This window comes from Meriones unguiculatus, chromosome 17 (assembly GCF_030254825.1).
Source record: "Meriones unguiculatus strain TT.TT164.6M chromosome 17, Bangor_MerUng_6.1, whole genome shotgun sequence".
NCBI lineage: Eukaryota > Metazoa > Chordata > Mammalia > Rodentia > Muridae > Meriones > Meriones unguiculatus.
Window position 1 is genome coordinate 51389817 of NC_083364.1, and position 26788 is coordinate 51416604.

The following is a 26788-nucleotide window of genomic DNA, read 5'->3' on the forward strand; positions in this document are numbered from 1 at the left end:
AATGGAAAAAAAAAAAAAAAGATGGCATCTTCAACAAATGGTGCTGGTCTAACTGGATGTCTACATGTAGAAAAAAGAAAATAGATCCATATTTATCACCCTGCACAAAACTAAAGTCCAAGAGGATCAAAGACCTCAACATAAAACCAGAAACACTAAACCTGTTAGAAGAAAAAGTAGGGAAGAGCCTTGAACTCAATGGCACAAGGGACAATTTCCTGAACAGAACACCAACAGCACAGGTGCTAAGATCAACAATCAATAAACGGGACTTAATGAAACAGAAAAGCTTCTCTAAAGCAAAGGACACTGTCATCATAACAAAATAACAGCCTACAGATTGAGAAAGGATCTTCACCAACTCTTTATGTGACAGAGGGCTGATATTCAGCATATATAAAGAACTAAAGAAGTTAAAAAGCAATAAATCAAGCAATCCAATTAAAATATGGGGTACAAAACTAAACAGAGAATTCTCAATAGAGGAATATGGAATGGCAGAAAAACAAAGAAATCCTCAATATCCTTACTCATCAGGGAAATGCAAATCAAAATGATCATGAGATTTCACCTTACACCCATCAGAATGGCTAAGATCAAAAACTCAAGTGATAATACATGCTGGAGAGGATGTGGAGAAAGGGGAACCTTCCTCCATTGTTGGTGGGAATGTAAACTTGTACAACCACTTTGGAAATCAATCTGGTACTTTCTCAGACAACCAGATATACCACTCCTAGGCATATATCCAAAATATACTCAAGTATACAATAAGGACATTTGCTCAACCAAGTTTGTAACAGCTTCATTCGTAATAGCCATTATCTGGAAACAACCCAGATGTCTGTCCCTCAGTGGAGGAATGGATACAGAAATTGTGGTACACTTACATAATGGACTACTACTCAGCAATTAAAAACAAGGAAATCATGAAATTTGCAGGCAAATGTTGAGATCTAGAAAAGATCATCCTGAGTATCCCAGAAGCAGAAAGACACACATGTTATATATTTACTTATAAGTGGATATTAGACATATAACATAGGATAAACATACTACAATCTGTACACCTAAAGAAGCTAAGCAAGGAGAACTCTGGGTAAGATTATCAATCCTTACTCAGAAAGGCAAACAGGACACAGGGAGAAAACAGGGAACAGAACAGGAGCCTACCAGAGAGAGCCTCTGATAGATTCTACCCAGCAAGTTATAAAAGCAGATGCTGAGACTCACAGCCAAACTTTAGGTTGAGTGCAGGGGACAACAGGACCTCCACAAGGAGGAACAGAACCAAAACTTCTGGGCATAGTAATCTTTTCTGAGACTGATACTCTAACCAAGGACCATGCATGGAGATAACCTAGAACCTCTGCACAAATCTAGCCCATGGCAGCTCAATCTCTAAGTGGGTTTCCTAGTAATGGGAACAAGGACTGTCTCTGACATGAACTCAGTGGCCTGCTCTTTGATCACCTTCCCCTGAGGCAGGGGCAGCCTTGCCAGGCCACAGAGGAAGACAATGCAGACAGTCCTGATGAGACCTGATAAGCAAGGGTCAAATGGAAGGGGAGGACCTCCCCTATCAGTGGACTTGGGGAGGGGCATGGGAGGAGATGAAAAAGGGAGGGTAGGATTGGGAGGGGATGAGTGAGGGACTACAGCAGGGATACAGATTGAATAAACTGTAATTTATTAAAAACCAAATATATAATAAAAAAAGAAAAAATAAAAACAGCATTTTACTAAGACTACAATTTCCTCTAATCAAAGCTGCTAAAATGCCTTGAAACACAGTGATATATATAAGAATTTTCAAAGTTCATGAAGAAAAGTCTAATGCTATATTGTCTTTGGAATATAACAGCTGCAGTTTGGTTGCTTACCTCACAAAAAATTCTTCTGTGAGAGAATCCATTTTGCAAAATGTTCCTTTATAAGACTTATTCCAGTGCTTGCAAACTGACTTTTGCCATGGCCATTTAAAGCTATAAGAAGAAAAGTACTGTTTTTATTAGGAAGATACATTTTTTTTCCTTTCTTCCCTGTATAGACCAGTACATGGTTGCTTTTAAAATTTCTCAGTATTTCCATAAAATAATAATGTAGTTTTAACATACAAATATAATAATCTAGAATCCATTTTTTCTAGGCATAGGTATATTTTATCAGTTTATCATATTGAAATCTATTCTTTTGCAGCACTGAATGCTTTATCAAAACTATCTCTTATTTTTGTTCGCATTATAAAAGTTATACATTGTTGTTTTTCTACTCCTGGGAACTGTGCACTAGACAAGTGCTCTACCTACTTTTCAAGTTCTATTCCCTACCCATTTGTATTTCTTTTTTTTTTTATTTCTATTAGTTTTTTGAGAATTTTCTACAGCACACTTTGATCATATTAATTTCCCAAATACTCCCAGATTATTCTTCTTTCTTTACCCATCTAACTTTGAGCATATATACATTGATCAAGACCAATTTACAATATTCAAATATTCATGGATGTGATGATACAAGATCTCACTAAGCTGCCTAGGCTAGCCTTGATCTCCCACTGTAGTGTAGGCAAGACTTGAACTATGATGCTCCTGTGAGAGAAGGCTGTATCGCCACAAACAACGTTTGATTAGGGTTTTCTTAACCATCTTTTTACAGCATACAAGATATCCCATTTTTCCTATTATAATTGATCTACAAACTCTATTGGTTTATAACCCTTTTACTGTATTAATGTTATTTCTTTACAGTAAGTTCACAGTAAAAGATACATTGTTGAGTTACTAATGGATATTTCCAAATGGCTTCCTATACAAGAATATCTGTTCTTACTTAATTATAATATTAATAGTAATGGACATTTCTTTTCTTTTCAGTATAAGGATGCTACATACACAGCCACTTTCCTTCCCAAACCATGTAATTGTACAGCTCCATAAAATACGAGGTGAGATGTAATAAGTTCTTGTATATTCTCCAGATAAGATACCAAAGAACTTTTGTAGATGTTTCTTTTTCTTCTCTTCCCCAGGCTTTTTTTTTTTTTTTTTTTTTTTTAAGACAGGGTCTTAAGTCCTAGAGCTCATTACATAGACTAGATTGGCCTTGAACTCAGAAATTTACCTACTTCTGCCTCCAAAGCACTGGGATTAAAAGTGTATGCCACGATGCCCAGCTCTTTGCAGATGTTTCTTGAAAGAACAAAAAATATGCAGACAATACAAATTAAACAATAAGACTAAAGATATTTCTGGAATTTATTTAGCTCTATTTATTCCAAGAACAACTTTTCTATAAAATTAGTCCCACTTGATCTCCTTCATGGTGTGTTTATGCCTCTAGACTCAGGACCCTCTGTTAGGCTGGCTTTCCTTTACTGATTCCATTTAGTAAACTCAGAACCAACATAGCAAATAAATGTAAATAAAACTGTTGCTAGATGCTCTGGAACAAGGGAAGAAATATTGAAGAAAAGAAAGGAAACTGACAACAACAATATAAATACAATGGATCTCCATATCTTTCCTACAAAGTGTGAGAAAAGATAGTGCCTGATTTATTCCCTTTAGGACACTTTTTTTTTTTCTCCAGTAATTAGGAGGTAGTTTCAAAGAGCATATGTGACACACTCAAGATTGGTAAGGTCTCCTTTAATTAATAACTATGAAGATCACAAGAAAGATTTATGTAAAGATTGAGGAAAATCTGGCTACAAGGAAAATGGCAGAAGTTTTCTCTAAGCTGTTCTATATTAAGATCTAAAGAGTTGAGAAATTAAAAAAAAACAAGACATTTATACGCTAAATTAATATTTAAGAAGGGCTAGCAGCTTTTCTGTTTAAAATGCAACCGGTGACACATCTGTATGAAGAAATTTCCAGGTGAGCAGATTATCCAGGTTTAGCAGAGCAGGTATGTGTGCCTAGCAGCAACAATTGCATTTTACAGCCTCTGCTGGCAAGACCTAAGAGCCCAGTAACCAAAAGGAAGCAGCAAGACTGATATACTACCATTGTACAACTACAACAGGACAGAAGTACTTAACATTCTAGAAGAGGTCAGAAGAAACCTTTAGTCAGGATTACATAGCAGAGGGTGAATCTAGTTTCCACCATGCGTTCATTTCAATAGACTTTCCTGTTGCAGGAAAGACAATTCAGTCTTCCTGCAACTGAGAGTGCTTTTTGGCAGAACTTATCAGGCTCCTTTTTGACTGGAGGGTAACCTGAAGTGCACTGTTAACTTCCTAACCATCTCATCCATCAATGATTGTATCCAGAGGCTGATTTTCACTGGCAGAAGAGTAGTTATCTGTATCAGTAAAAAGTCTTTTGTGCTCTTGCCACAGAGCTCTAAGCTCTCATTTTTATTTACTGCTATTACAGCAAAATCTTTTATTCATTTATAAAAGTGGTTTTGGTTTCAATTTTTTAAGGCTGTGGCTAGCAGACATAACAACTATTTGTACTTTAAACACTTGGTTATATACCTGTCACTTCCCCCAGACTGTACATGAGTGTATTTTTGCAAAAATCCACCCAAGTGTTTTGTTCATCTTGACTAAGTTACCTGCCCAAGCTACCCAAGACTAATTTGTTAGTTAAGTTCCCATTTCAGAGATTGTGCAAAGGCCCAAGAATTCTCTACCCATCCCAACTCTGGCACTTACAGAATGCAGGTGGAAAACTTACTAGTGCAGAGAAAAATTAAAGTAGACCTCACACCGGTCTCAATGCTAGTAGCTTGAAAATAAAGCCACTTATTTGTATCTTCTCAAAAAAGTTTTATTAAAAATTTTGACTTGTCAACTAAACTACTTCCTGTCAGCCCCACTAGGGCAATCAATCTATTTCAAGATGCTCTTGTCCCCTGGAACACAATATTATGCTGGATTTAGAACCAGTATCTTTAAAGAATGTATGGTGCTAAGTTCAAATAGTTAACACAGAAAATATTTTGCTCTCAGGAAGAAAAAACATCATTCTAATTATGATGTATATATAAATCCAGATAATAAAAACATGTCTATAAAAAACAAATGACAAATTATCTCATTTGGACTCACTCTGCAGTACAAAGGTCTGCTCTTAAGCACACTAGTTATTCAACTTTATGTAGAATTATAAAATATTCTGTATGTCGTTTATCTGAAAATGGAGGTAATAATGACACCAATACTTTATGGAGTTGTAAAGATGGCACTCTACATAGGCAGCTTGGGTCCTTTCCTACTTGGCAAAATGGGGATGATGCTGAACACTTGTCATTATATGTGAAAAATCTTGACTATATTCTTGCAACTCCATTTACCAATGATTGTATTTTCATATGGAAGACATATCAATCAACAATTTAACTCATTGACAAACTGATTTGATAACAGTCTACAAGACCAATACATGACCTTATTTTTCACCATATCTCTACTACTTCTATACTTGTACTCTGGCCTCTAGTTCATTCTCTTCCTGGCATTCTGTTGTATTTCCAGTTGTCCAGGTTACTCCAACTAACTGGTAGCTATAAGTATGGTTGATTTCTCAAAGTATTTCCTCAAATGCCACCCTGCCCCTCCAGTGAAGCCTATTCTAACCTCTTCTTTACCTGTTCTGATTACTATTATTCTAGAGTATTTTTTCTCCTTGGCTTATGACATTTTTTATTACCAGATGTTAAATCCAATGCCCAAAGACTGAATAGTGACCAGAACAGCACTCATCCCATTGTAGAAGCTCAAATAAGAATTTATTGAATGAGCAATCATGAAAAAGACTATTCCTGGATTTCACTTCATGAAAAGATTGAAGCAGTGAAAAGCAGACACAAAGAAAAAGGTGCAAAAAACGTTCATAAGTAAACTGGCTCCACATTTTACTGATGATGTATTTTTCACTTATGAAGTGAATTCCAAAAGTACTTTTCTACTTAGATGATTTCCCTTATTTCTCCTAAGGTACTGCTTCCTCATCTTTGTTCTGGGTAGCAGTCAATCCCTAGCCCATTATACATATTTGTTTAAAACTGAATGAATGAGGAGGCCTCCCCTTCAATGAGAAGGGAGAGAAAGGTTTGGAGGATAGGAGGGTAGGAGGGCATGAGGGTGGGACTGGGAGGAGAGGAGGGAGGGGGCTGAGATCAGGCTGTAAAGAGAGTAATGAAAAAATTGAATGAATGAATAAATGAATGCATGCATGAGTGAAAATATATGCTACAAATTCTTTCGTGAATATCTCAACAGCACAATAATTTTCAGCCATCAGTTAGCTTTACTTTTATTTTTGTTTTTAATATGAAAACAAATCCCGTCTTTAAAAGGTAGTAACGCACAGGAAAAAAAAAAAATGTTTTCCAATTTCACAAAACATTTCAGGCGAACTTCTTCGTCAAATGGTCACGTACTCTCTTCTACAACCTAGCTTAAGCTCCTGAACCAGTTGCTGACTCACTCCGTTACAGATCAATGTAATGCACAACATTACCTCTGAGTTAAATAAAAAATCTCAACAGTGCCGTTTTCTGGGAGTCAAGAAATGTACAAAATAAGCATGCCAGACAGGAACAAGACACCTTCGCCTTATAGAAACCAACGCTGAGGAGAACACACAGGGGAGCAAGTCCAGGGTGTAATACCTAGAGAGTCTGACAAATTCTATTGTAAGGTCACAACTAACTCGCCACGAAACCCTGGCGCCCACGGGTTTACCCTCCATCAAGTCGTCTCTGGACACAAGCGACCGCTGCTGGAGAGCCTGAGGCCCCACCCCCCGCCGCATCAAAACCTACGCCCCAAAGAAACTGCTACGAGTTCCTCACCGTGTCTAGACTAGGGGAAAGCGACCATGTAGACCGGGTAGAGGCTGACGCACAAGCGAAAACCAGACCCTGCAGCGCCGAGGCCGAGGGATCCCCGGGAACCAGAGCCCACGCTATGCGGCGACCCCCTCGCGCCTAGCTGCCCCTCCACAGGTTGCGCCGGAGTGGCGTTCCTCGCGAGATCTCGCGTCTTCGCGGACCTCCGGCTGAAAGCTCGCGGCCTCTGCGCCGAAGGGGGCTGAGGGGCCGTGAGGCGGGGGCGGCTCCCAGCCACATTCCCGAACCCCTCCGGAGCCCCTAGGCCCACCCCGCCAATCACAGGCAGCAGGCCCAGAGGCGGCCCAGACACTTCCGGAGTCAGACCGGAACAGGAAGATCCGGGGCGGAAAGGGTGGAGCCTACAAAAAATCAAAAATAGAGCGCGGCTACAGCTGGAGTCTGCGGCAGGCCGGTGTCGGTGTTCGCTGACAGCACGTCGAGATGGACTCCACCGCCTGCTTGAAGTCCTTGCTCCTGAGCATCAATCAGTACAAAGCCGTTAAGTCGGAGGCGAACGCCACTCAGCTCCTGAGGCACTTGGAGGTAAGGGGTTTCGGGGCGCGAGTGGGTGCTCCCCTTCAGGGATTCTGTGTTCCCGTGGGACCAGCAAGTGGCGGCCTGGCCCAGGACGCCTGAGGACAGCCCTTCAGCTGCTTCCCTGTTCTTACACTGGTAACGGCCGACGGGGTGTGAGCGTTCGTGTGGGTGACAGGAGGGGACCGTGGCCTGCCCGGACCCAGAGGGTCGTATTTTCTTTCCCATGGCTTCGTGTGGATGTGTTAGAGTGTGTGTCTGTGTATCTGTGCCTCTGTGCTTTTACTGGTCTTCTTTTAGGTCTGTCTTCTCAGAGCATTTCGTTCGCTTTGTTGAATGTTGAGTGAGTGGTTTCATTCATTTGGGAAATTCAGGTTGCACATACTACCAGGGCTCCTTTTTATGTCACGTGTAATCCCGTTTATATAAGAGTACTGCAAGTTATGTACATTTCCCGGTCGACAGACATTTGGATTTTTTTCCAGGACTGGGTGGATAGAATTATGAATGAAGGCATTCCAATCATACATTTTTATTACGATCGAATGCACCTACCAGAAAGGCTTGTTTCCTTTTTTTTTTAATTTTAATTATTTATGTATGCTGTGAGTGCAGTTCCTACAGGAGACCGAAGAGGGCGCTGCATTACTCCCTTGAGCTGAAGTTACAGCAGGTTGTGAGCAGCTTGATATGGGTGCTGGGGCTCAACCTCAGGTCCTGCGCTAGAGTAGTAAATGCTCCCATCTGCTGAGCCATCCAACCCACATTCACTTTTATTTCAAATTGCTGAAAACAGTTTTCACGGAGATTGTGGCATTTTCCTTACCGGCACTAAATCGTCTTTGCCATGGCTCACCCAGCCATCCTTAGTTCTTAGTATTTACCGTTTTGAGGGTGATGTTTTGTTTTTGATGGTCAACATCATCATGCAGAGACCGAGAACAGTTTCTGAGACTACACAAATGTGTATCATGGGAAGGGGGATTAGCCATTCTTCTGAGCTGCTGCTGTCATAGTTTGACTTTATAACCCCACACAAAACCTGTATTTTGAATCATTTCTTGATGGACAAGGCCAAGTTGATTGGTTCTGGTGTTTAATGATAGTATTTCACAACACTGACCATGTAATTAGTCATTAAAACTGTAGATTCATCTCTTTGGGGTATAAATCTGATTGTGCTTCTTTATCATCAGTGTGTGCCTCAGTTTATTCAAATAAAAATTGAATAGAAAGCACCAAATTTACAGAGTTATAAAAATGAAAAAGAGTTACCATATTTTAAGTAAAGCACTTAGGTCAGTGCCAAAGCCAGCTTAAGTGCTATATAAGTATTTTCATTAAAATAAACTAGTTTTCATTAGAAAAATTTTAACTTTACCTTGTATTAACTAATTACTATATATTAGATTGTTGTTGAGATACATTTCCAGCCCCATTCATTTTTAAAACAGAAAATGTCTTCATCTTCTAGAGGGTTGTTTTGTTGTTGTTGTCATCCTTGTTTGGTTGGTTTTGTCTTTTTGTTTTGTTTTGTTTTTGTTTTTGTCTTGTTTTTCAAGACAGGATTTCTCTGTATAGCTTGATTGTTCTGGAACTTACTCTGTAGACCAGGCTGTCCTTGAACTGACAGAGATATGCCTGCCTCTGCCTCCCTGAGTACTGGTATAAAGGCATCCACCGCCACTACACTGCTAGGGCTGTAATTCTTAATAAATGAAAGAAATCATGTAACCATGTTCAATAAGTTGAACCCAAGAGAAGTTGCCGGTTTGTATAATTTTTACTTTGGACATACTTTTCTATCTTACAGACTAAATAACTAATGTTAACACACATTCTACTGTGATACTCCGAGATCAAAGTTTGTAAGGAAGTCAGAAAACAGAAGGGAGATATAGAAGGAAGAATTAGACTTTAATAATTAGAGGGTTACTAAAGCAGTCTCTTAGATGTGACCTTTTATGGTATGTATATAAGATGCATTAGTCTAATTCTAAAGTAACAAATTATTTGATTGTAAGTACCAGGTTTATAATGAATTTCCCTCACAAAAATAACTGAATTGAAAAGTGAAAATGATTAAAAACTTATGCTTGCTTCATTTTAAAATATTCTTTATTAACCTAATTGTTTCTGTATCATCTGCTGACTCCTAGGCTCAGCCTGAAAGCAGTCACTAGTTGTACACTGAACCTCACATTCATTCTCTCAGTAGATGGAATGAGTATACCAAGCTTCAGAATCATAAATCTCGTTGATAATAGTGCGCATTTTAGTCTGTGCTCAGTATAACTACTATATAAATGTTACCAGGTAGTCAAAAGTTAAAATACATGAAAGAAGAGTTGAGTGTAAGGCTGTGTAATAAGTAAAATTTGCATGATCTAAATGGCTTAGGGAAATCTTTGTGGGGAAATTAAACAAACTAAAATCAGAAAATTCAGCTAGAGAAGGAGAGCATCTATATGTGGGCAGAGAGAACAACAGTTGTGGGTTTTCTAAATTGGGAAAGAAAGGGCTAAGTAGCATTTCAGAAAACTGGTTTATTTGAATGAGAAAAGAAGTAGAAATTACTAGCCCGTAATTTCTTACTCACATTTACTTCCCATTTTATAGATAGTTTCTGGACAAAAGCTGACAAGGCTGTTTACATCACATCAGATACTGCCAAGTGAATGCTTGAGTTGCCTCGTAGAACTTCTTGAAGACCCAAACATAAGTGCTTCACTGATCTTAAGTATTATCAGTTTGCTGTCTCAACTGGGTAACGTATTCATACTTTGTTTTTCAGACTTTGGAAGACTATAAACTTAATATTCTTAAAGGGCAGATAGTACATAGAATTTCTTTAAGAATGATTTACAGTAAAAAGATTTCTTCATTGTACAACCTTTTAGAGTTATTCTTACATATCTCTCAAACAACTCCCTGTATAGACACATACATGCATATACATATGAACACATACATATATATAGATATATACATATATATACACATCTATATATGCATCTATATATGTATAGATACATTTATATACATATAGATATACATATGTATGATGTATATGTATGTATATATCATACATATATATGTATGATATATATATATAACATATATATATCATGTATTTAAATTATCGGATCAAAGAGTCTGCCATATATCAAAGACTTCCGTGTTCTACAGAAAGGAATGAATATGGGAAATGTCAGTCCGTTTAATTTTAAAATAACAAAAAGCCACATGAACATAGTGCCAATATTAAAGACAACAATCAGAAGGACATAGCTACCAATCAGAGATCCTTCTGTGATAAACTGTATTGAACTTAGAGCCAAAAATAAACTAAGTTACATTTTTTTATTCCTTCCCTTCATGTTTTCTTTTAAATGTTCATCTGTTGATCATTTACTCCTTGATTTGTGTGTGCACAGAAGTGTTTGATATTTTTGTATATGGTTATAAGATTCAGGTAGTTTAGCAAAGACAGACATTGCATTGTTCAGCAGAGCATTCAAAAGTATTATTAGCGCTAGAAATAGTCTGAGTTTGTATTGTAAAATAGAGTAGCCTCTTGCCATATAGGCTTGTTACCATTTGAAGTCTAGGGAGCTGAGTCTTACTCTTGTTAATCTTAATTTAAATAATTACATATTGACTAATAGCTCTCATATTAGATAATACATTTGTTGTTATTCATTATCCCAGCTTTTTTTTATCATTGCTACCTTTAGGGATATAATCTTAGTTATTGGTTTGATATATATCTTTCTAATTTAAATTATGTTTAAGTAGTAAGCTTTATATTGTAAGTCTTTGGATTTATAAAAGAAGTTGAAATGATAATCTTGCCATAGCATGAGCAGACATAGTTCTGATTAGGACCTGATTGAACATATGCAAACTGCAAACATATTTTTCAAGAAGGGAACAAAGAGAGCCAGATCCACATTATCACCATTTTAACTTTAACTTTATGTAACCCAGGCTGACCAAGAACTCAAAATTCTCTTTCCTCAACCTGCTAAGTATGGGAATTACAGGCATAAAATACCAAACCAGCTGTTATATTGCTCTTTAACAGCCAAGTTTTTATACATACTTAAAACATGTTTGTTCTTTACTATTAATTCTAAATAGAAAAATTATTTGTACTTTGAAATTGGTGGGCAGTAATTAAAAAAAGAAAAAAATATCTACTATGGTCAGCCATGGTGGCTTCACCCTGTAACCTCAGCACTCCTGGGCCTAACACAGGAAGAACTGCCATAAGTGCTAGGCCAGTCCTGGCCGCAGAATGAAATCCTGATTCAAAAACTCAAAACTAAACAGCTATGTCATGTTCTATCTCCTTTAAAGATAAGATTATATGACATAAACATTATTTTACTTCTGTCGAATAATGTCTGCATATAAAAGTGATGCATTTCATGCCATTTTATCTTAACTTTTAGCTTTAGATAATGAAAGCCGAGACTGTCTTCAGAATCTATACAATCTGAACAGTGTGCTGGCAGGAGTGGTTTGTCGGAGCAGCACTTGCCACAATGATTCGGTGTTTTTACAGGTATACTGATCTTCATAGTACATTGTCACGTGTTCTTCCTTCTTTATTCTCAGTCCAGAACTGGTAAGACCTTTTGTGTACTGCTATGTTACAGTTTTGATATGGCATGATCAGACCGAGTTATTATTAGGAGCTGATTGGACACATGCAGACTACATCTTTCTGAAGAAGGGAATAGAGAGAATCAGATCTGCATTATCACCACTTTAACTTATACCATTACAACTAACTTAAGAACACAGATGTGCATTTTGAAATGTGAGCTCTTCATTTTAAATTTATAATTGGGTTTGTATATAGTCTCAGACTATTGAAGAAACACCTTAAAAAATTTAAAGCTATGGTTTAGTCTTACTTAGCATAATTTGAAAATTCTTGAACTCATCATTTTATTGAATCTAAAATGTGATAATCTGCAAAAAAAATCACCAATTAAACTGACATGCAGTTATAAAGATAAAATGTGAAAGGAAAAAGATATCCTCAAATTTCAACCTATACTCAAGTTTAATGTAAGTAAGGAAACAAGGTAGATGACTGTGGTCATCCTTGGTTACTACAGCTGAGTACTTGAAATAGTTTATTTGATAAGGAAGAAGATGTATTTACCTAATGGGTTTGGTAGTTCAAGAATGTGCCATCTACAGGAGCGTAGATCAGGCAAGGGGTCTTCTGGTTATAAACATGGCATGTGTGAAGGATGGGAACATTGTCAAATCTAAGGTAAGATAGGAGAGGTACCGAGACCAGGTATGTTTCTTTTATAACTTTCCTCTCTTGAGAACTACCAATAGGGTCACGTGGAAATAATCATATGTCCAGTGACTTCAGGACCTCTGTTCAGACCCTAACTTCCAGAAGTTCTGTCTGTCACCTCCCAGTTAACACCAGCCTGAGCAACTAAGGCTTGAATCACAGGACCTACCCTTAGTGGACACAGTTAGGTGTTACTCAAACCATAGCAATGACAAGACTTGGGATAAAATATGTAGAAATGGATAAATTAAGACATAACCCCCCCCAACACACACACACACACACACACACACACACATACGCTGGAGAGATGACTCAAAGTCTCAATATAAGACATGACTCCCAAGGATTTTAGGATATATATTTTAAAATAAAATGAAAGTTAAGAAACGGTCCTTGCTCTGTTCCTGAAATGATGCTCTCAAATGTTTACAGTAGTCCATTTTTATGAGCAGTCAATATGTTTTCATGTATATACTCAAAATTATTTTTTTATTTTCAGTGTATTCAACTCCTGCAAAGGTTAACATATAATGTCAGATTTTTCCATTCTGGTGCCCATATAGATGACTTAGTTACATTCTTGATTGGTCATATGTAAGTATACAACAAAACGTAATTAGATAATTTGTTGTTTTATTTTAAAACTTAAATGGTGTGTAGATCATTTCTCCTTAGGTAATGTTTTCCAGCTTAAAGATTTATTCATTTAATTTTATGTGTATGTGTTGTGCCTGAGTGCATATTTGTAGTACATCATGTGCGTGCAGGTGCCTGTGGAGGAAAAAAGAGGGCTTCATATTCCCTTGAATTATAAGCAGTTGTGTGCTGTCCAACATGGGTACTGGGAGTTGAACCTGGGTCTTCTAACGAGCAGTAAGTGCTCGTAAACTACTGAGCCATCTTACCAGCCTTCCCTGCTATCTTGGTTTTTAAACTAAGATTACTGTTTGTTTACTTAACCACTTGGTTGATTTCAAGGGTTGAGTATCGTAAAGCAAGTTTAATTTTCATAAGATTTAACGAATTAAATTTAGAAGAAAAATAGTAATCAAGGTGAACATTGTATGTTCTTCATAGGTGACTATGATAAAATATCACAGTTATTTTAACAATTATTTCTGTATTTCTGTGGTATAGTTGAATAGGACAATTTACTTCTAAAACATAAGGAATATTATTCAGAATATGATTGTCATGTTGTTACATGTAAGAAGGAACTTAGGTATATTAATTACTTTCTGATTTTGACTAATTAGAGTGAACACCATGCTTTCTGTCTCTACAACAGACAGTCTTCTGAAGATGAGCTAACAATGCCTTGTCTAGGATTATTGGCAAATCTTTGTCGGTACAATCTTTCTGTTCAAACACAAATAAAAACTTTGGTAAGTAGATAGTTTGGGTTTTGTTTGTGTAGTAGGTTCTATTTCTAAATTCCAAGTTTTTTGTTTGTTTTCTTTTTTAATTGCTATTGCTAATGGTGAAACCTAGGGCCTTACACTGCCATTTGGACACCTTTATAAAAAAAAAAAAAAAGAAAGAAAGAAAACTTAATCATAAATTCTGTGTATATCAAACAATCATGGATTTTCTACTTTTTTCTGTTCTAAAATTTCTATTTAGAGCACTCATCTTTTAAAAGTAACAATCATGTGTAGACAGTTCATAATAATGGTAAATAAGCTTGTCCTGTATACAGATGAAATTCATTATTTCTTTTTTCCTTCAGAGTAATGTGAAATCTTTTTATCGAACTCTCATAAGCTTCCTAGCACACAGCAGTCTGACAGTGGTTGTGTTTGCACTTTCAATATTATCCAGTTTGACACTAAATGAAGAAGTCGGGGAAAAGGTAATTCTGTTCATGAAACTGATTTTGAGTTTATAGTATTAGACATTTTAAAATCAGTAAGATGTCAACTTACAGTTTTTTGTGTATAATGAAGTTTTCCCAATTTTTCAAAGCTATTTCATGCTCGAAATATTCATCAGACTTTCCAACTAATATTTAATATTCTCATAAATGGTGATGGTACCCTAACAAGAAAGTATTCAGTTGATCTACTCATGGATCTCCTCAAGAATCCTAAAATTGCTGATTATCTTACAAGGTATGTTACTTTTTTTTTAAATTATTTTCAATTTTGTGTACACATGAGTGTTTTGTCAGCACGTGTGTATGTACACCACATGCATACCTGCTGCTTATGAAAACCAGAAGAGGGCCTTGGTCCCTGAAATTGCAGTTAGAGACTTCTGTGAGCTGCCATGTGGATGCGGAGAATTAAACCCAGGTCCTGTGGCTGAGAGCAATACAAACGGAGTGGACATTGGAAGAAGGAGAAAACAGGAAGGACAGGAGCTTACCACGGAGGTCCTCTGAAAGACTCTCCAGCAGGGTATCAAAGCAGATGCTGAGACTCATAACCAAACTTTGGGCAGAGTGCAGGGAATCTTAGGAAAGAAGGGGAAGATAGTAAGACCTGGAGAGGACAGGAGTTCCACAAGGAGAGCAACAGAACCAAAAAATCTGGGCGCAGGGGGTCTTTTCTTAGACTGATATTCCACCCATTTATGGATATAACTTAGAAACCCTGCTCAGATGTAGCCCATGGTAGCTCAGTAGCCAAGTGGGTTCCCTAGTAAGGGAAACGGTCTGTGTCTGACATGAACTCAGTGGCTGTCTCTTTGACCACCAACCCCAACCCCTGAGGGGGGAGGAGCCTTGCCAGGCTACAGAGGAGGACAATGCACGAGTCCTGATATGACCTGAGAAGCTAGGACCAGATGGAAGGGGAGGAGGTCCTCCCATATCAGTGGACTTGGAGAGGAGCATGGGAGAAGATGAGGGTGAAATTGGGAGGGAATGAGAGAGGGCACTACAGCTGGGATAAAAAATAAATCAACTATAATTAATACCAAAAAATAAAAATTTAAAAATTAATTAATTACGTAATTAAAAATTAAAAAAAAATACTTAAGCCATCTCTCGAGCTCTAAAACATTTATGTTTTGTCACCAGGTGTTTCTTGTCAAATATATTTAGAAACAAGGAAGCATTTACTTTCAAAGAATTCATTGCATTAGAATCTTTCTCTTTTATTTTCAATTTTTTTTTTTTTTGCAATTTATTTTTATTTTTTATATGTGGGATTTTTTGTCTGCATGTATGTGCTCCATGTGTGTGCCTGGTCCCTGTGGAGACTAGAACAGGGCATCAGATTCCCTGAATCTAGAGTCATGGATGGTTGTGAGCTACCCAATTTGGGTACTAGAAACTTAGCTGTGTTTCTTTGGAAAATTAATACTCATCCTTAACTCCTGGATCATCCTCCAGATCTTGATTTTAGCATCTTAATTTAATTTTTTCAGTTCTTAACTTACATTAGAATTCTAAATTAAGAAATTGCTTCAAAGAGTTGAAGTGACTCATCTCTAATAAGAAAACATTTATTGAACACCTACATTGTTCATGCAGTGAGAAAAAATGAAGTCTCAGCAGCAGTAGGTTGTCAGATAATTCCCAATTTTCCAGAAAAAGAATCAAGAAGCTTAACAAATAAACCTAAGGAAATATGGCAAAATTAACCTCGGATAGCTAGAAAAAGAACACATACTCACTTCAGTATATGGTCTTTTTCCTAAACATCTGTTGTAAGAGTGCTTATAAAGTCAGTGTCATAAATAAGGGCATTTTTCCCTTCAGAGTACTTTCCCTTTAGCTGTTCCCTTTTCATTTGTTGTGTTTCAACACCCATGTGTATCCTTTCTGGCTTACCTTGTGGTAAATTAAGATTTTCTTCTGGATGTGCTTTCAGGAGACTAGGAGGTGACCATGTGTAGTATGTGTGAGATTGCTTGATCAACATCCTTTCAGTCTCAGATCCTTTTTTTCCTTCTCCCTTCTGTTGAGCATGGATCCCAAGAACTATATCTAGCTTGTCTTTCTTTTTCACTGCCATATCATTTGTTAAACCTTGAATCTGTTTCAGTCTTACCAATGTCATGTTTCTAACAGATATGAGAAAATCATACTTACATTTCTTTTATCAGCTTTCTTTCTTGATTCCTACAAGGTCGCACTCAAATATGTGTTACTTCCTCCTGCTACCTTTCATGCACAAGCTCACTTTATCTTTGTTTCAAATACAGAAAAAAAATTTCATCTGCTTAGAGCCTACCCATATTTGTACTCCTAGACAAACTTGTTTCTGCACATTCTTTCTTAATTCTATCCTATACTGTTCATAAATATTTTATTACCATTTGCTGTAAACTCATTCTGTCGTCTTCAGCAAATAATTTCTCCTGCCCATCTAATGCTTCCTATTCAATCATCAATTCTCTTTACTTATAGGTGTTCAGGTTTTAACTTGGCTTCCAACCATTACATCACTTCGGTAGTGTTCAATGTGAATACCTGCAGTTTGGCCACACTGCAGCTTAATTTCTGGCCCCATGCAGTGCTAAACAGTGGCTGGAAACTGCAGCTGCAAGCCAGCCCCTCAGATCATAATGCTAAACAACCCATCAGCTACCATGCACTGTGTTGCTATGCTCTGAGGATTGTAGAAAATACATTTTTCACATGGAGTAGTTTATTGAGATGGGTTTATTTGCACAAAACTGTCAGAAATCAATGAATATCTCTGTAAACATGGTAAAGACATTTGTTGTATCTTTTATTTTGAGAATTTCATATGTGCATGTTTTGATCAAATCTACCCCCTTTGCCTACACTTCTTCACCTTTTTTTGTTTAATATATACCTTTAAACATAGGTATGAACACTTCTCTTCATGTCTTAATCAAGTACTTGGGCTTCTAAATGCAAAAGACGCTGATTCTTCTTCAAAGGTATGTTAAAGCATGACATTTTGTTTTACACTTTTTAAAAACTAAAATGTACAGGATCTAAGTATACTGTTCTCTGCATATTTAGAAACTGCTCACACTCATGTAACCAGTATTGAAATCAGAACACAAGCATTACAAGCATTTCTTTAATCTTTTCTTTCAGAATGTTTTTTAAATTGCATTGCATTTTTAGCATCGTCATATGCTTTGTCTATTAAAGTCCAATGAAGTAGTACTTAATGAAGACTTTATGTTGCACAGGTTTTAGAATTACTTCTTGCATTCTGTGCAGTGACTCAGTTGCGCCATGTGCTCAGTCACATGATGTTTGAACAGTCTCCACCTGGCAACAACGTTCTGGGAAGCCGTCCTAAGAGCTTAGAACCTACTGTGGCTCTACTTCGTTGGCTAAGCCAACCTTTGGATGGATCTGAAAACTGTTCTGTTTTAGCTTTGGAGTTGTTCAAGGAAATCTTTGAGGTAATGGAATGATTGACAAATGGACTTTTGTAATTTATGATACTCAGTTAACAATTTGTTTTACAACACTTTAATGTGTTAGCTTCCAATTGTCCACAGATGGGAAAAAATTAACAATTTGTCTGGAATTCAACTACTAAGGTTTTTTCCTGCAAATTCACATGTATTAGTATTTTCTATGTTTCTACTGAATGCTTGGTATGTATCTGTTTCTCACATATGTACATATATATATATATAAAGTTTTATGCTGTATATATTACATGGTATCTATATGATTTCTTTGTGTGTGGATCCTTGTGTTTCTGTCTATCTCAGATTTTGTCCACTGCCTTTGATTCTGTAAAATATTGGTCTTAACTAGTGAAATGAGACAGAGTGTGCACAAGAAATGTACTTAATAGAATAAAGACAAATAATCATGATCTGTAAATTATGCTACTGGGTGATTTAACATTATCTGCTGTTCGCCAGCTTTTATACTCATTCAGCCTATCCTAGTCTTCCAAATTATTTTCATGTCATAATTGGATCCTATGCACAAATATGTATATGATTGATTAAGTCTATTCATTAAGATTGATGCATAAACTACTTTTGGCGTTTTTAACTTGGTCTTGACTATAACTGATCTTAGAATTTAAAAAGCCTTTGAAATCAGTTGTGGTTTTACACTATTAAAGTGAGTTTCTTACCATTTTAATTATATTTAGCAAATTTAGGATATTGTCATTAAATAACAAACATATTTAGAATAACATTTAAATTGTGGAGTCCTTTAAAACTGTCTTATTTATAAAATCATACAGATTTGAGGAAAAAAAAACAGGTCTGAAAATTGGCTAAAAATTGCTTAAATTGCAAAAAGTAATGTTATAATGGGAGACTTGAATAAATGAACATTGAAATAAATGTTAAAAAAATGTGAAGAATATGTTACAGCTCACTAACTGCTTTGTGCTATGTGTTCCATCTTTAATTTTAATTATTCTTGATTGTCAAATTTTCTAGGATGTCATTGATACTGGTAACTGTTCCTCAACTGACTGTTTTGTGACGCTTCTGCTGCCTACAATCCTAGATCAGCTTCAGTTCACAGAACAAAATCTGGATGAGACCTTAATAAGAAAAAAGTGTGAAAGGATGGTCAAAGCCATTGAAGTTTTGTTAAATATCCTTTACCATTATATAAATGAAAAGTATAGAAACTCCAATTTTTGCCTCTATTTGCAATCTTACAATATTGTACCAAAGGACAGGGAAAATAGCTTAATAAGTAAAATGCTTAAGAGCATGAGGACTAGAGTTGAGTACTCAGCAGAGTCATGAAAATGTCAGGCGAGCATCATGGTGTGGGTTTGTAATCCCAGGGAAGGGGAAGCAGAGACAAGAGGATCTCTGGGGTTTGCTGGCCAGCAGTGTAGCCTAACAGGTGGCATACATTCATTCCCCTGTGGTACTGAGGATGACACTCTGGGTTGTGCTTTGGCCTCCATATGCATGTGCACACATATATGCACACTTGCACGCAAACATGATAGGCACTTAACATATCCAGAAAAAGGATATTGATCTGAAATTAAAGTTTCAAGGATACATGGAAATGTTCTCTAGTTGGTTTTTCTGTGTAAATTTATGCTTCAGTACATTTAGAACTCATTTTTTTTTAAAGATACATCTTTGTGTGCATATATGCACTGTAAAGGATCAGACCCAGGATCTCAGTAGATCAAACATTCCACTATTGACCTACGTTGACCAATAAATGTTCTTAAAGCACTGACTGGTGTTTTAATATTTAATTTTTTATTCATTTTGTATCCCAGCTGTAACCCCCTTCCTTGTCCCCTCCCAATCTCACCCTCCCTCCTGCTCCCGTGCCCAAGGGAAAGGCATAGGAGCATGACCACTTTTTTTAAATCACAGTTTGAGCTTTGAAGTTGTAGTGTGAATTGGCTCCTCATAACTCTCCTGTGTTTTTGATGCTTATTACTACTCCTGTGAGTTTTTGGTAGATATATCAGTGCAAATACTAAGTGTTTTCATGATTTTAGCCCAATCCCCCTGTGTTTGTGATTGTTTAATTTACCGACTTGTTTCTAACATGTAGACAAGGTTAAAAAATCACTGCAATAGAGGCATGCAGTTGCTCTTTTAGCTTTAAAAAGTGTTTATATCTTAGCCCTTTTTTCTGATAAATATTCATCATAATTTATAAATTATGAGAAAATAATCTCCCGTAATTCATTCAGTATTTATTGAAACATTGTGATCATTGCTAACAAAAACAAACATCCAGGGAAGAAATATCCTTTCTTTGGTTTTACCATGTGGCAGATACTTGTGCGAATCTATCTATCCCTATTTACCAGTTACCTTAATACTTTATTTAGAGTTCCATTTTTCTAACATGTCTTAAAGCAATTACAGTAATTATACTGGATTGCAGTGATGAGATAACTTGATTTAAATTATTCTGAATGTTGTAAGTTATATAGAGCTATACACTATACACCAAGTATTTGGGTCCCTATATATCTTAACCAAATTTAACCTCTGTGTGGAGATGACACGCTGAAAATGCATGTTGTGAAAGTACTGACCACTATAAAGTGCACCACACTGATAGAGCAACAGTTTAAATATGGCAAGATTGACCTGGGGTTTGGAACAAAGGTAGCAGATTCTGAATTGTGGTGAGTATCTCAAATCCAAAATGCATGTTGGCTAAAGGCAGTTAAAACTATAAAATATAGTTATCATATTTAGGGATCATCCCTAGTAATGTTCCGTTAAATCAAAAGAAGCTGAAAATATTTTTTTTTCCAATGCAGTTTATTCAGGAACCTGCTGAAAATATTTTAATTTTTGAAAAATTCAGTTTATGGATTACATACTTCTGCTGAAAGGTTTTGACATCTGTAGCTTATATTTCATTCTAACTTTTTTTCTCTCTGCACATGTGTGAAAGAGAAATTACAGACCCTGAACATTTCTTTTCTACATCTGTTTTTTTATATTGCCTTTGTAATTTAATTTTTGCTTCATTTAATCTTAATTGTTAAAGAGAAAAGTATGACAACATGGATGGTTTTATTAGCAGAACCAATCCCTGCAGAAAGCTTCTTAGTAACAAAGACGACTCTTTTCCTTTGCACATCAGAGGATTGTTTGAAAGTGGATGCTCACTGAGAGTAAAGAGCAGGTTTTTTTTGTCCCCTCCATCTCGTGAATAAGTCCTCCCAGTACTTACCTGAAAGTACTCCCTTTCAGATTCAAAGTAGAATAAGTACATGCTTTACATATTCGGTTATTGTGGGGTTTGTTTTTTAGTTTTAAAAACAGTTATGAAGAATGAAATGAGCAGCGTTCTAATACTTGTACTTCTTTCAGAAGAAATTTGAAATATATTGATATCTAAAAGTAGATAGCAGTCTGAAATTCAGACTCAACACTAATTTGATCAATCTGGAACTTGAGTACTAAAAATATCAAATATTTAATATTTTAATTCTTAGAAGTAATAATTTATCTTGTGTTTTAAAAACAAATTTAAGTTTTTCATTTACTTTAGAATTTTAGACGAAGATATGCTAATTTTTAATTACCTAATTTAAATGTGACTTATTTTTAAAGCAAACTTGCTGCTGATGTAATTTTGAAAACTCTTAATTTGATGAACAAACTTAAGCAATTGGTTCCTGGTATGGAAGTAAGCTTCTACAAAATCCTTCAGGTAACTTCAAACTTTTCACACATTTTATTACCATGTATTTCTTTGTGTGCATGTATGTGATATATATATATACACACACACACACATAATCCTGTGGTATGTGTATCTATGGATAGTGTATGTGTAAGGTCAGTGTTGTTTGTTCTCTTTAGTTGCTTGCTACCATTTGTTTTGTTTTTGTTTTTCTTTTAAATCAAGAGTCTGACTGTCCTGGAGCTCACAAATTCAGCTAGGCTCCCTCATCAATGAACTCTAGAAATCTACCTTTCTCTGTCTTGTCTTCCTACCTCCCACTCTTATGGATATAAGGGTACAGATATGTCACCATGTCTTGCATTCTAGGTGGGTCCTGATGATTGAACTCAGGTCTTTGTGCCTGAGCAACATCTTCAGCCACTCTGCCTTGGCTTATAATAGTTCTCCTTTTGTTTCCTCCTTGATTTCTTGTTTGTTAAGACATCATATAACATGTCAGATATCTTGACTTTAAACTCTCCATTCTTCTGCCTTGACCTCCTAAGTGCTAGGATTGCAAGCCTGTGCACCATGCCTATCATAATTTCTACATCCTTAAGGTGTATTTCTCTTAGAATTGACCAGGAGAAAAGTTGACAGTTTTGTCTTCTTCTTAGAATAACCTTGTTTTACAGTTTCTTTAGAAGCTAAGCTAAATTTTTCCATGTTCTAAGGTAAAGAATGTCCACAGTAATAGTTTCCCAGCCCTTCTTTCATTGTGTGGTACTTGAAGATTTCTTGATGTATCTTAGCATTGGAAAAGACTGTGCGTGCGTGTGTATTTATACACCTGTGGGAGATACATATGTGTGATGACCTGAGGATGACTTGGAGTGTAATTCCTTAGGCTCTGTCTACCTTTTTTTTTTTTTTACTTAGGTCTCTTTGCTGTTCTGGGCCTCCCCAAATAAGGAAGGCTGGTGGCTAGTGAGCTGCAGGAATCTGCAGGAGCCTCCCCAACATGGGGTTAAAAGTACATACCCAGCACTTTGTTGTGGCTTCTCTCTATTAAACTCAGATTTTCTGTCTGGGTGAGCTTTGAATTTTAATCATAGTTGGTGACATAAAGTAATAAGGGGATAGACAACATCTGAAAGAAAGGGACTGATAAGATTAGTGAGGATGTGCTGAAAATAGCTAGCTTACATGTTTTAATGATAGTATCTCAAAAGCCCTAGATATTATCAGAAAGCAAAATTACAAGACTTAGTTTAAAATTTTAATTGTATTTTACTTTCCACTCCCTCCTGTACTACAAACCCAGGACTTAAAACATACATGTAAGTACTCCTCCCTTACAGGGCTATGTTCTTGGTCTTCATTATTCTTTACGAATCAGGAAACATCTAATTTTGCCAAATTCATGAGTGTTCTTAACTGAACTGGAGGAGGTGGGTTTTATAGATAGAAAAAGAGTTCCTCAAATGAAGAGTATCCCTGTCTGTTACTTTCCTTATAGGAAAAAGGTCTTTGATACTACAATCTATTTTGCTTGTTTTGGGGAAACAAAGCTAAAGTTTAGTTTGATTGCATAATACTTAGCCCAAAGGATTTCGTTCTGGTTTTATCTGGTTTCTTTGCCTAGTACAGGTTTCAACATTACCCATGTTAATATCTATATTACCTAGATTATAAGAGTTATTTAATAAAAATACAGAATTATACAGAATTTTTTTGCTGAATTAAGTTAATAAAATAGCTTAGAAAGGGTGATGGTGAACATTCAGATGGAATAGAAGCCAGAACTGAATGTCTAGGCAGTGGCTATGTGTATACTATAAGAGCATTAGCTTTAGAGGCGTGATTGGCTAAATTATTTGCTAGACAGTGTGGGCTTGAGCAAGTAATTTCCCATCTTTGTACTTTAGTTACCTTTACTGCAAGCAGTAATTAATGATTCTCCTCTCTGAGAGAAATTGTAAAGGGATTCTGTTGAAAGTTTTGAAGGCTGAATTACACTTAAGTAAAATAAAGTATTTAATATTTTCATTATAAAGGCTTTACCTATTAATGTTTTCTTCATTACCAATTTGTCATTTTAAAAAAATGAGTTGGATGGGGAAGTGACTCAGTGAGTGAAGTGCCTAAAGTCATATAAAAGGGGAGTGTGACAGTATATCTTGAGTACATTACAGCACTGAGAAGAAGAAACAACAGGTTACCAGGGTCTTTCTCGCTAACTGTTCTACACATTTGGTGAGCTCAAGGTTCAATGAGAGACTTTGTCTTAAAAAAATACTATGGAAAGCAATAGAGAAAAACATCTAACATAGACCTCTGGCTTGTATGTATGCATACTTACACAATATACACTAAAGAGTAGGTCGGATTTTTTTACTTTTTTTTTTTTTACTTTTGGGTTTGTATGTTTTTCATAATAGATGATTTTAGAGCTTGTGATACTAAGTGTAAAATACTGACATGGGGAACTTTGAAGTATATTGATTTAGTTATTAACTTTTCTAATTTGCATTCACTTGAATAATTTATTTGATGTTTTTAATTTAGAAGTGATTGGCCAAAGTTTTATTTTATTAGAAATAAAACAATATCTAAATACAATTTGATTTTAAAAATTTAAATTCATCAAAATACTTACATCAGTTCTGAGAGGCATGGCTGTGACATTCAAGCATTTTCCTAGATAATATCTTAGTTTATTAATTTGGGTTGCAGTATAGTATAAATAGCTGCAGGGTGGTAAAGTTTGACTACATGCAAGTTTCAAGTAGGAATACCTTAGAGTAGGCTCACTTTTGAGTAAAGGCTTTGCAGTATGTGATCTTTTTGCCTCTTACTTGCTGGTTTCTGATTTGTTTAGGATCCACGTTTGATTACACCTTTGGCTTTTGCTTTAACATCAGATAATAGAGAACAAGTACAGTCTGGATTGGGAATATTGCTGGAAGCTGCTCCACTGCCAGATTTTCCTGCCTTAGTGTGAGTTGTAACCATTTGCAATATTTCCTTAATGAAGTTTGTCCTTCTATATTTCTTCATAATCCTCCATGCATATTTATTAATAAATTAGTAAACTGCAGATTTTATTGTAATTGTCAGTAAGCCTTCAAATGGTTAAAATTTTGATTCCTGTAACAGAAAAATCCAGATGTTTGCTTTCCAAAGAAAGTGTAGGTGCAGGCGATTAGATATATTAGTAGCGCTGCTTTTGTCTTTAATCACCTCTTCTGAACATAGATTCTAGACATTGAAGCTTGAACCAGTTGCTGAAGTTCCTTTTGTAGAAAGAACTTTTCCTTTCTGATTTATTTGCCAAGGAGTCCTAAGAACTGCATGAACTTAAACTCATCTGGGAAAGGTCAGTGGGAGGATTCTTAAATACAAAGTATTATATCATTAAATGCAGTAGATGGCCAGTCCAAAAAAAATTATTATAGTTAATTTTAGATAATAGTATATTTAAAATGGTGTGGGTTTATTTGTTTATTTATTTTGCTTTGTTTTGTTTTAAATTGGGTTTACATCAGGAGGAGAGAATCTATAAACTGAATGGTTACTATAGTCTGTTCTTGGGATTTAGTTTTTAGACCTTTAAGTGGTTTATATAATAGAATTTGTAAAAATCACATGAGTAATTTGAAACTAATTGTCAATAAACAGGCCTGTGAACAAGCCTTTGCTTTGTAAATAGTTTCATCAAACCAAAGCCACATCATTCATTTTAATATTATCTCTCTTGTCTGTACTGTTTTCACTGTCTAAAAGTAAAAGATGAGTTTACTGGTCCATGCTGTCTGTTGTTAAGTGACGGTAGTTGAATTTTGTAAATTACTCATGTGGGTAGTCATAAATTAAGTATTTAAGGACTAATAAGTATAAACCCAATGTCAGTGCTATAAAAATAACGTTCATCACTTTATTTGTTGGTAGTGGTGTAATAAAACAAACTCAAAGCCTCACACATAATCTAATAAATATTTTAAACCAAAAACCCAACCCCCAAAGTTTAAATTTTTGATAAATATGTTTAGCCAAATTATTTTAATTTCTGGAATTGTATTATAACTACATTTCTCTCTTTTCTTTCCTTCATCTCTAAGCCTTCTCATATATCTCTTTTTGCTCTTCTTCAAGTTCATGGTTTCTTCTTTCATTATTTTACTAATTGTTATTGCATGCATATATGTAGTGTGTATTGGGGGAGTCCATTTGGTTTTGTATAGACATGCCAAAGTGTACTGGGAAAGCCCACAAGGTCGCAACCCTATTCAAGAACTTTAGGCAACTGAAGAAAACTGGGAGTGGGATAGAAGCTAGATAGTGGCGAGAATAGATAGCCCAGGGACCTATGGTAAAGTCAAATACTACTGTTTAAAAAAAAAAAACAACAAAAAACACACATAATAAATTGACTCCTAATGACATTCTGCTATACTTATAGATCAGTGCCATCATCAGAGAATCTTCCACCTCTAATAGATGATAACACACACAAATACAGAAAGCCATTGCCAGACATAATGCAGAGAGTGCAGTAAGAGACCTAAAATGGGATGACTCCAACAAATCCCTCCCCTTGGGGCTCAGGAAACCCTGTAAAGGAAGAGGCAAAAAGAGTGTTAAGAACCAGAGGGGATGGAGGACACCAAGGAAACAAGGCTCTCTTAATCAGAGTGCTCAACGATCATATGAACTCACAGAGATTGAGGCAGTTGCTTAGGGCCTACACAGGTCTGCACCAGGTCCTCTGCTAATATGTAATGGCTTCCAGTTTAGTGTTTCTGTGAGTGGTGTTTCCTGAGCGGGTGTCTTGATTTTTGTGCCTTCTCTTGAACTCTTCTGTTTGTTTTATCTTATTCTGATGTGTTTTTGTTTTATCTTAGTATTTAAAAAAAAAATTAAAAGTTCATATAATGCCTATCACTATGGAAAGGAGTGGCTAATTATTAATATTACAAAGCACATTAATGAAGCCTTCTCAACCCTTTTCTGATAGAGTTTCAGATAAAGAAACAGCTCATTCC

General features: G+C 36.0%; 2 protein-coding genes across 5 annotated transcripts in view; one reads left to right on the forward strand and one right to left on the reverse strand.

Moving 5' to 3' along the window:
- Nucleotides 1–7134, reverse strand: part of Dzip3 (DAZ interacting zinc finger protein 3) — a 66455-nt gene extending 59321 nt beyond the window's left edge. Inside the window, exons 1-2 of one of the 4 annotated variants that reach the window (XM_060370498.1) lie at nt 6814–7134; nt 1884–1985 (exon numbers count right to left, since the gene is read on the reverse strand). In XM_060370498.1, the coding sequence (XP_060226481.1) occupies nt 1884–1915 (32 nt within the window). In that variant the 5' untranslated portion in view covers nt 1916–1985; nt 6814–7134. The remainder of the gene's footprint in view (nt 1–1883; nt 1986–6813) is intronic. The other 3 variants (XM_060370497.1, XM_060370500.1, XM_060370499.1) reach the window with 3 other exon arrangements.
- Nucleotides 7135–7187: 53 nt separating this feature from the next.
- Nucleotides 7188–26788, forward strand: part of Cip2a (cellular inhibitor of PP2A) — a 31374-nt gene continuing 11773 nt past the window's right edge. Inside the window, exons 1-13 of the mRNA XM_021660962.2 lie at nt 7188–7395; nt 10006–10153; nt 11844–11956; nt 13215–13309; nt 14004–14100; nt 14445–14567; nt 14681–14826; nt 17497–17572; nt 17834–18052; nt 19064–19223; nt 20607–20748; nt 21689–21788; nt 24625–24743. Coding sequence (XP_021516637.1) covers nt 7294–7395; nt 10006–10153; nt 11844–11956; nt 13215–13309; nt 14004–14100; nt 14445–14567; nt 14681–14826; nt 17497–17572; nt 17834–18052; nt 19064–19223; nt 20607–20748; nt 21689–21788; nt 24625–24743 — 1640 coding nt within the window. The 5' untranslated portion in view covers nt 7188–7293. The remainder of the gene's footprint in view (nt 7396–10005; nt 10154–11843; nt 11957–13214; nt 13310–14003; nt 14101–14444; nt 14568–14680; nt 14827–17496; nt 17573–17833; nt 18053–19063; nt 19224–20606; nt 20749–21688; nt 21789–24624; nt 24744–26788) is intronic.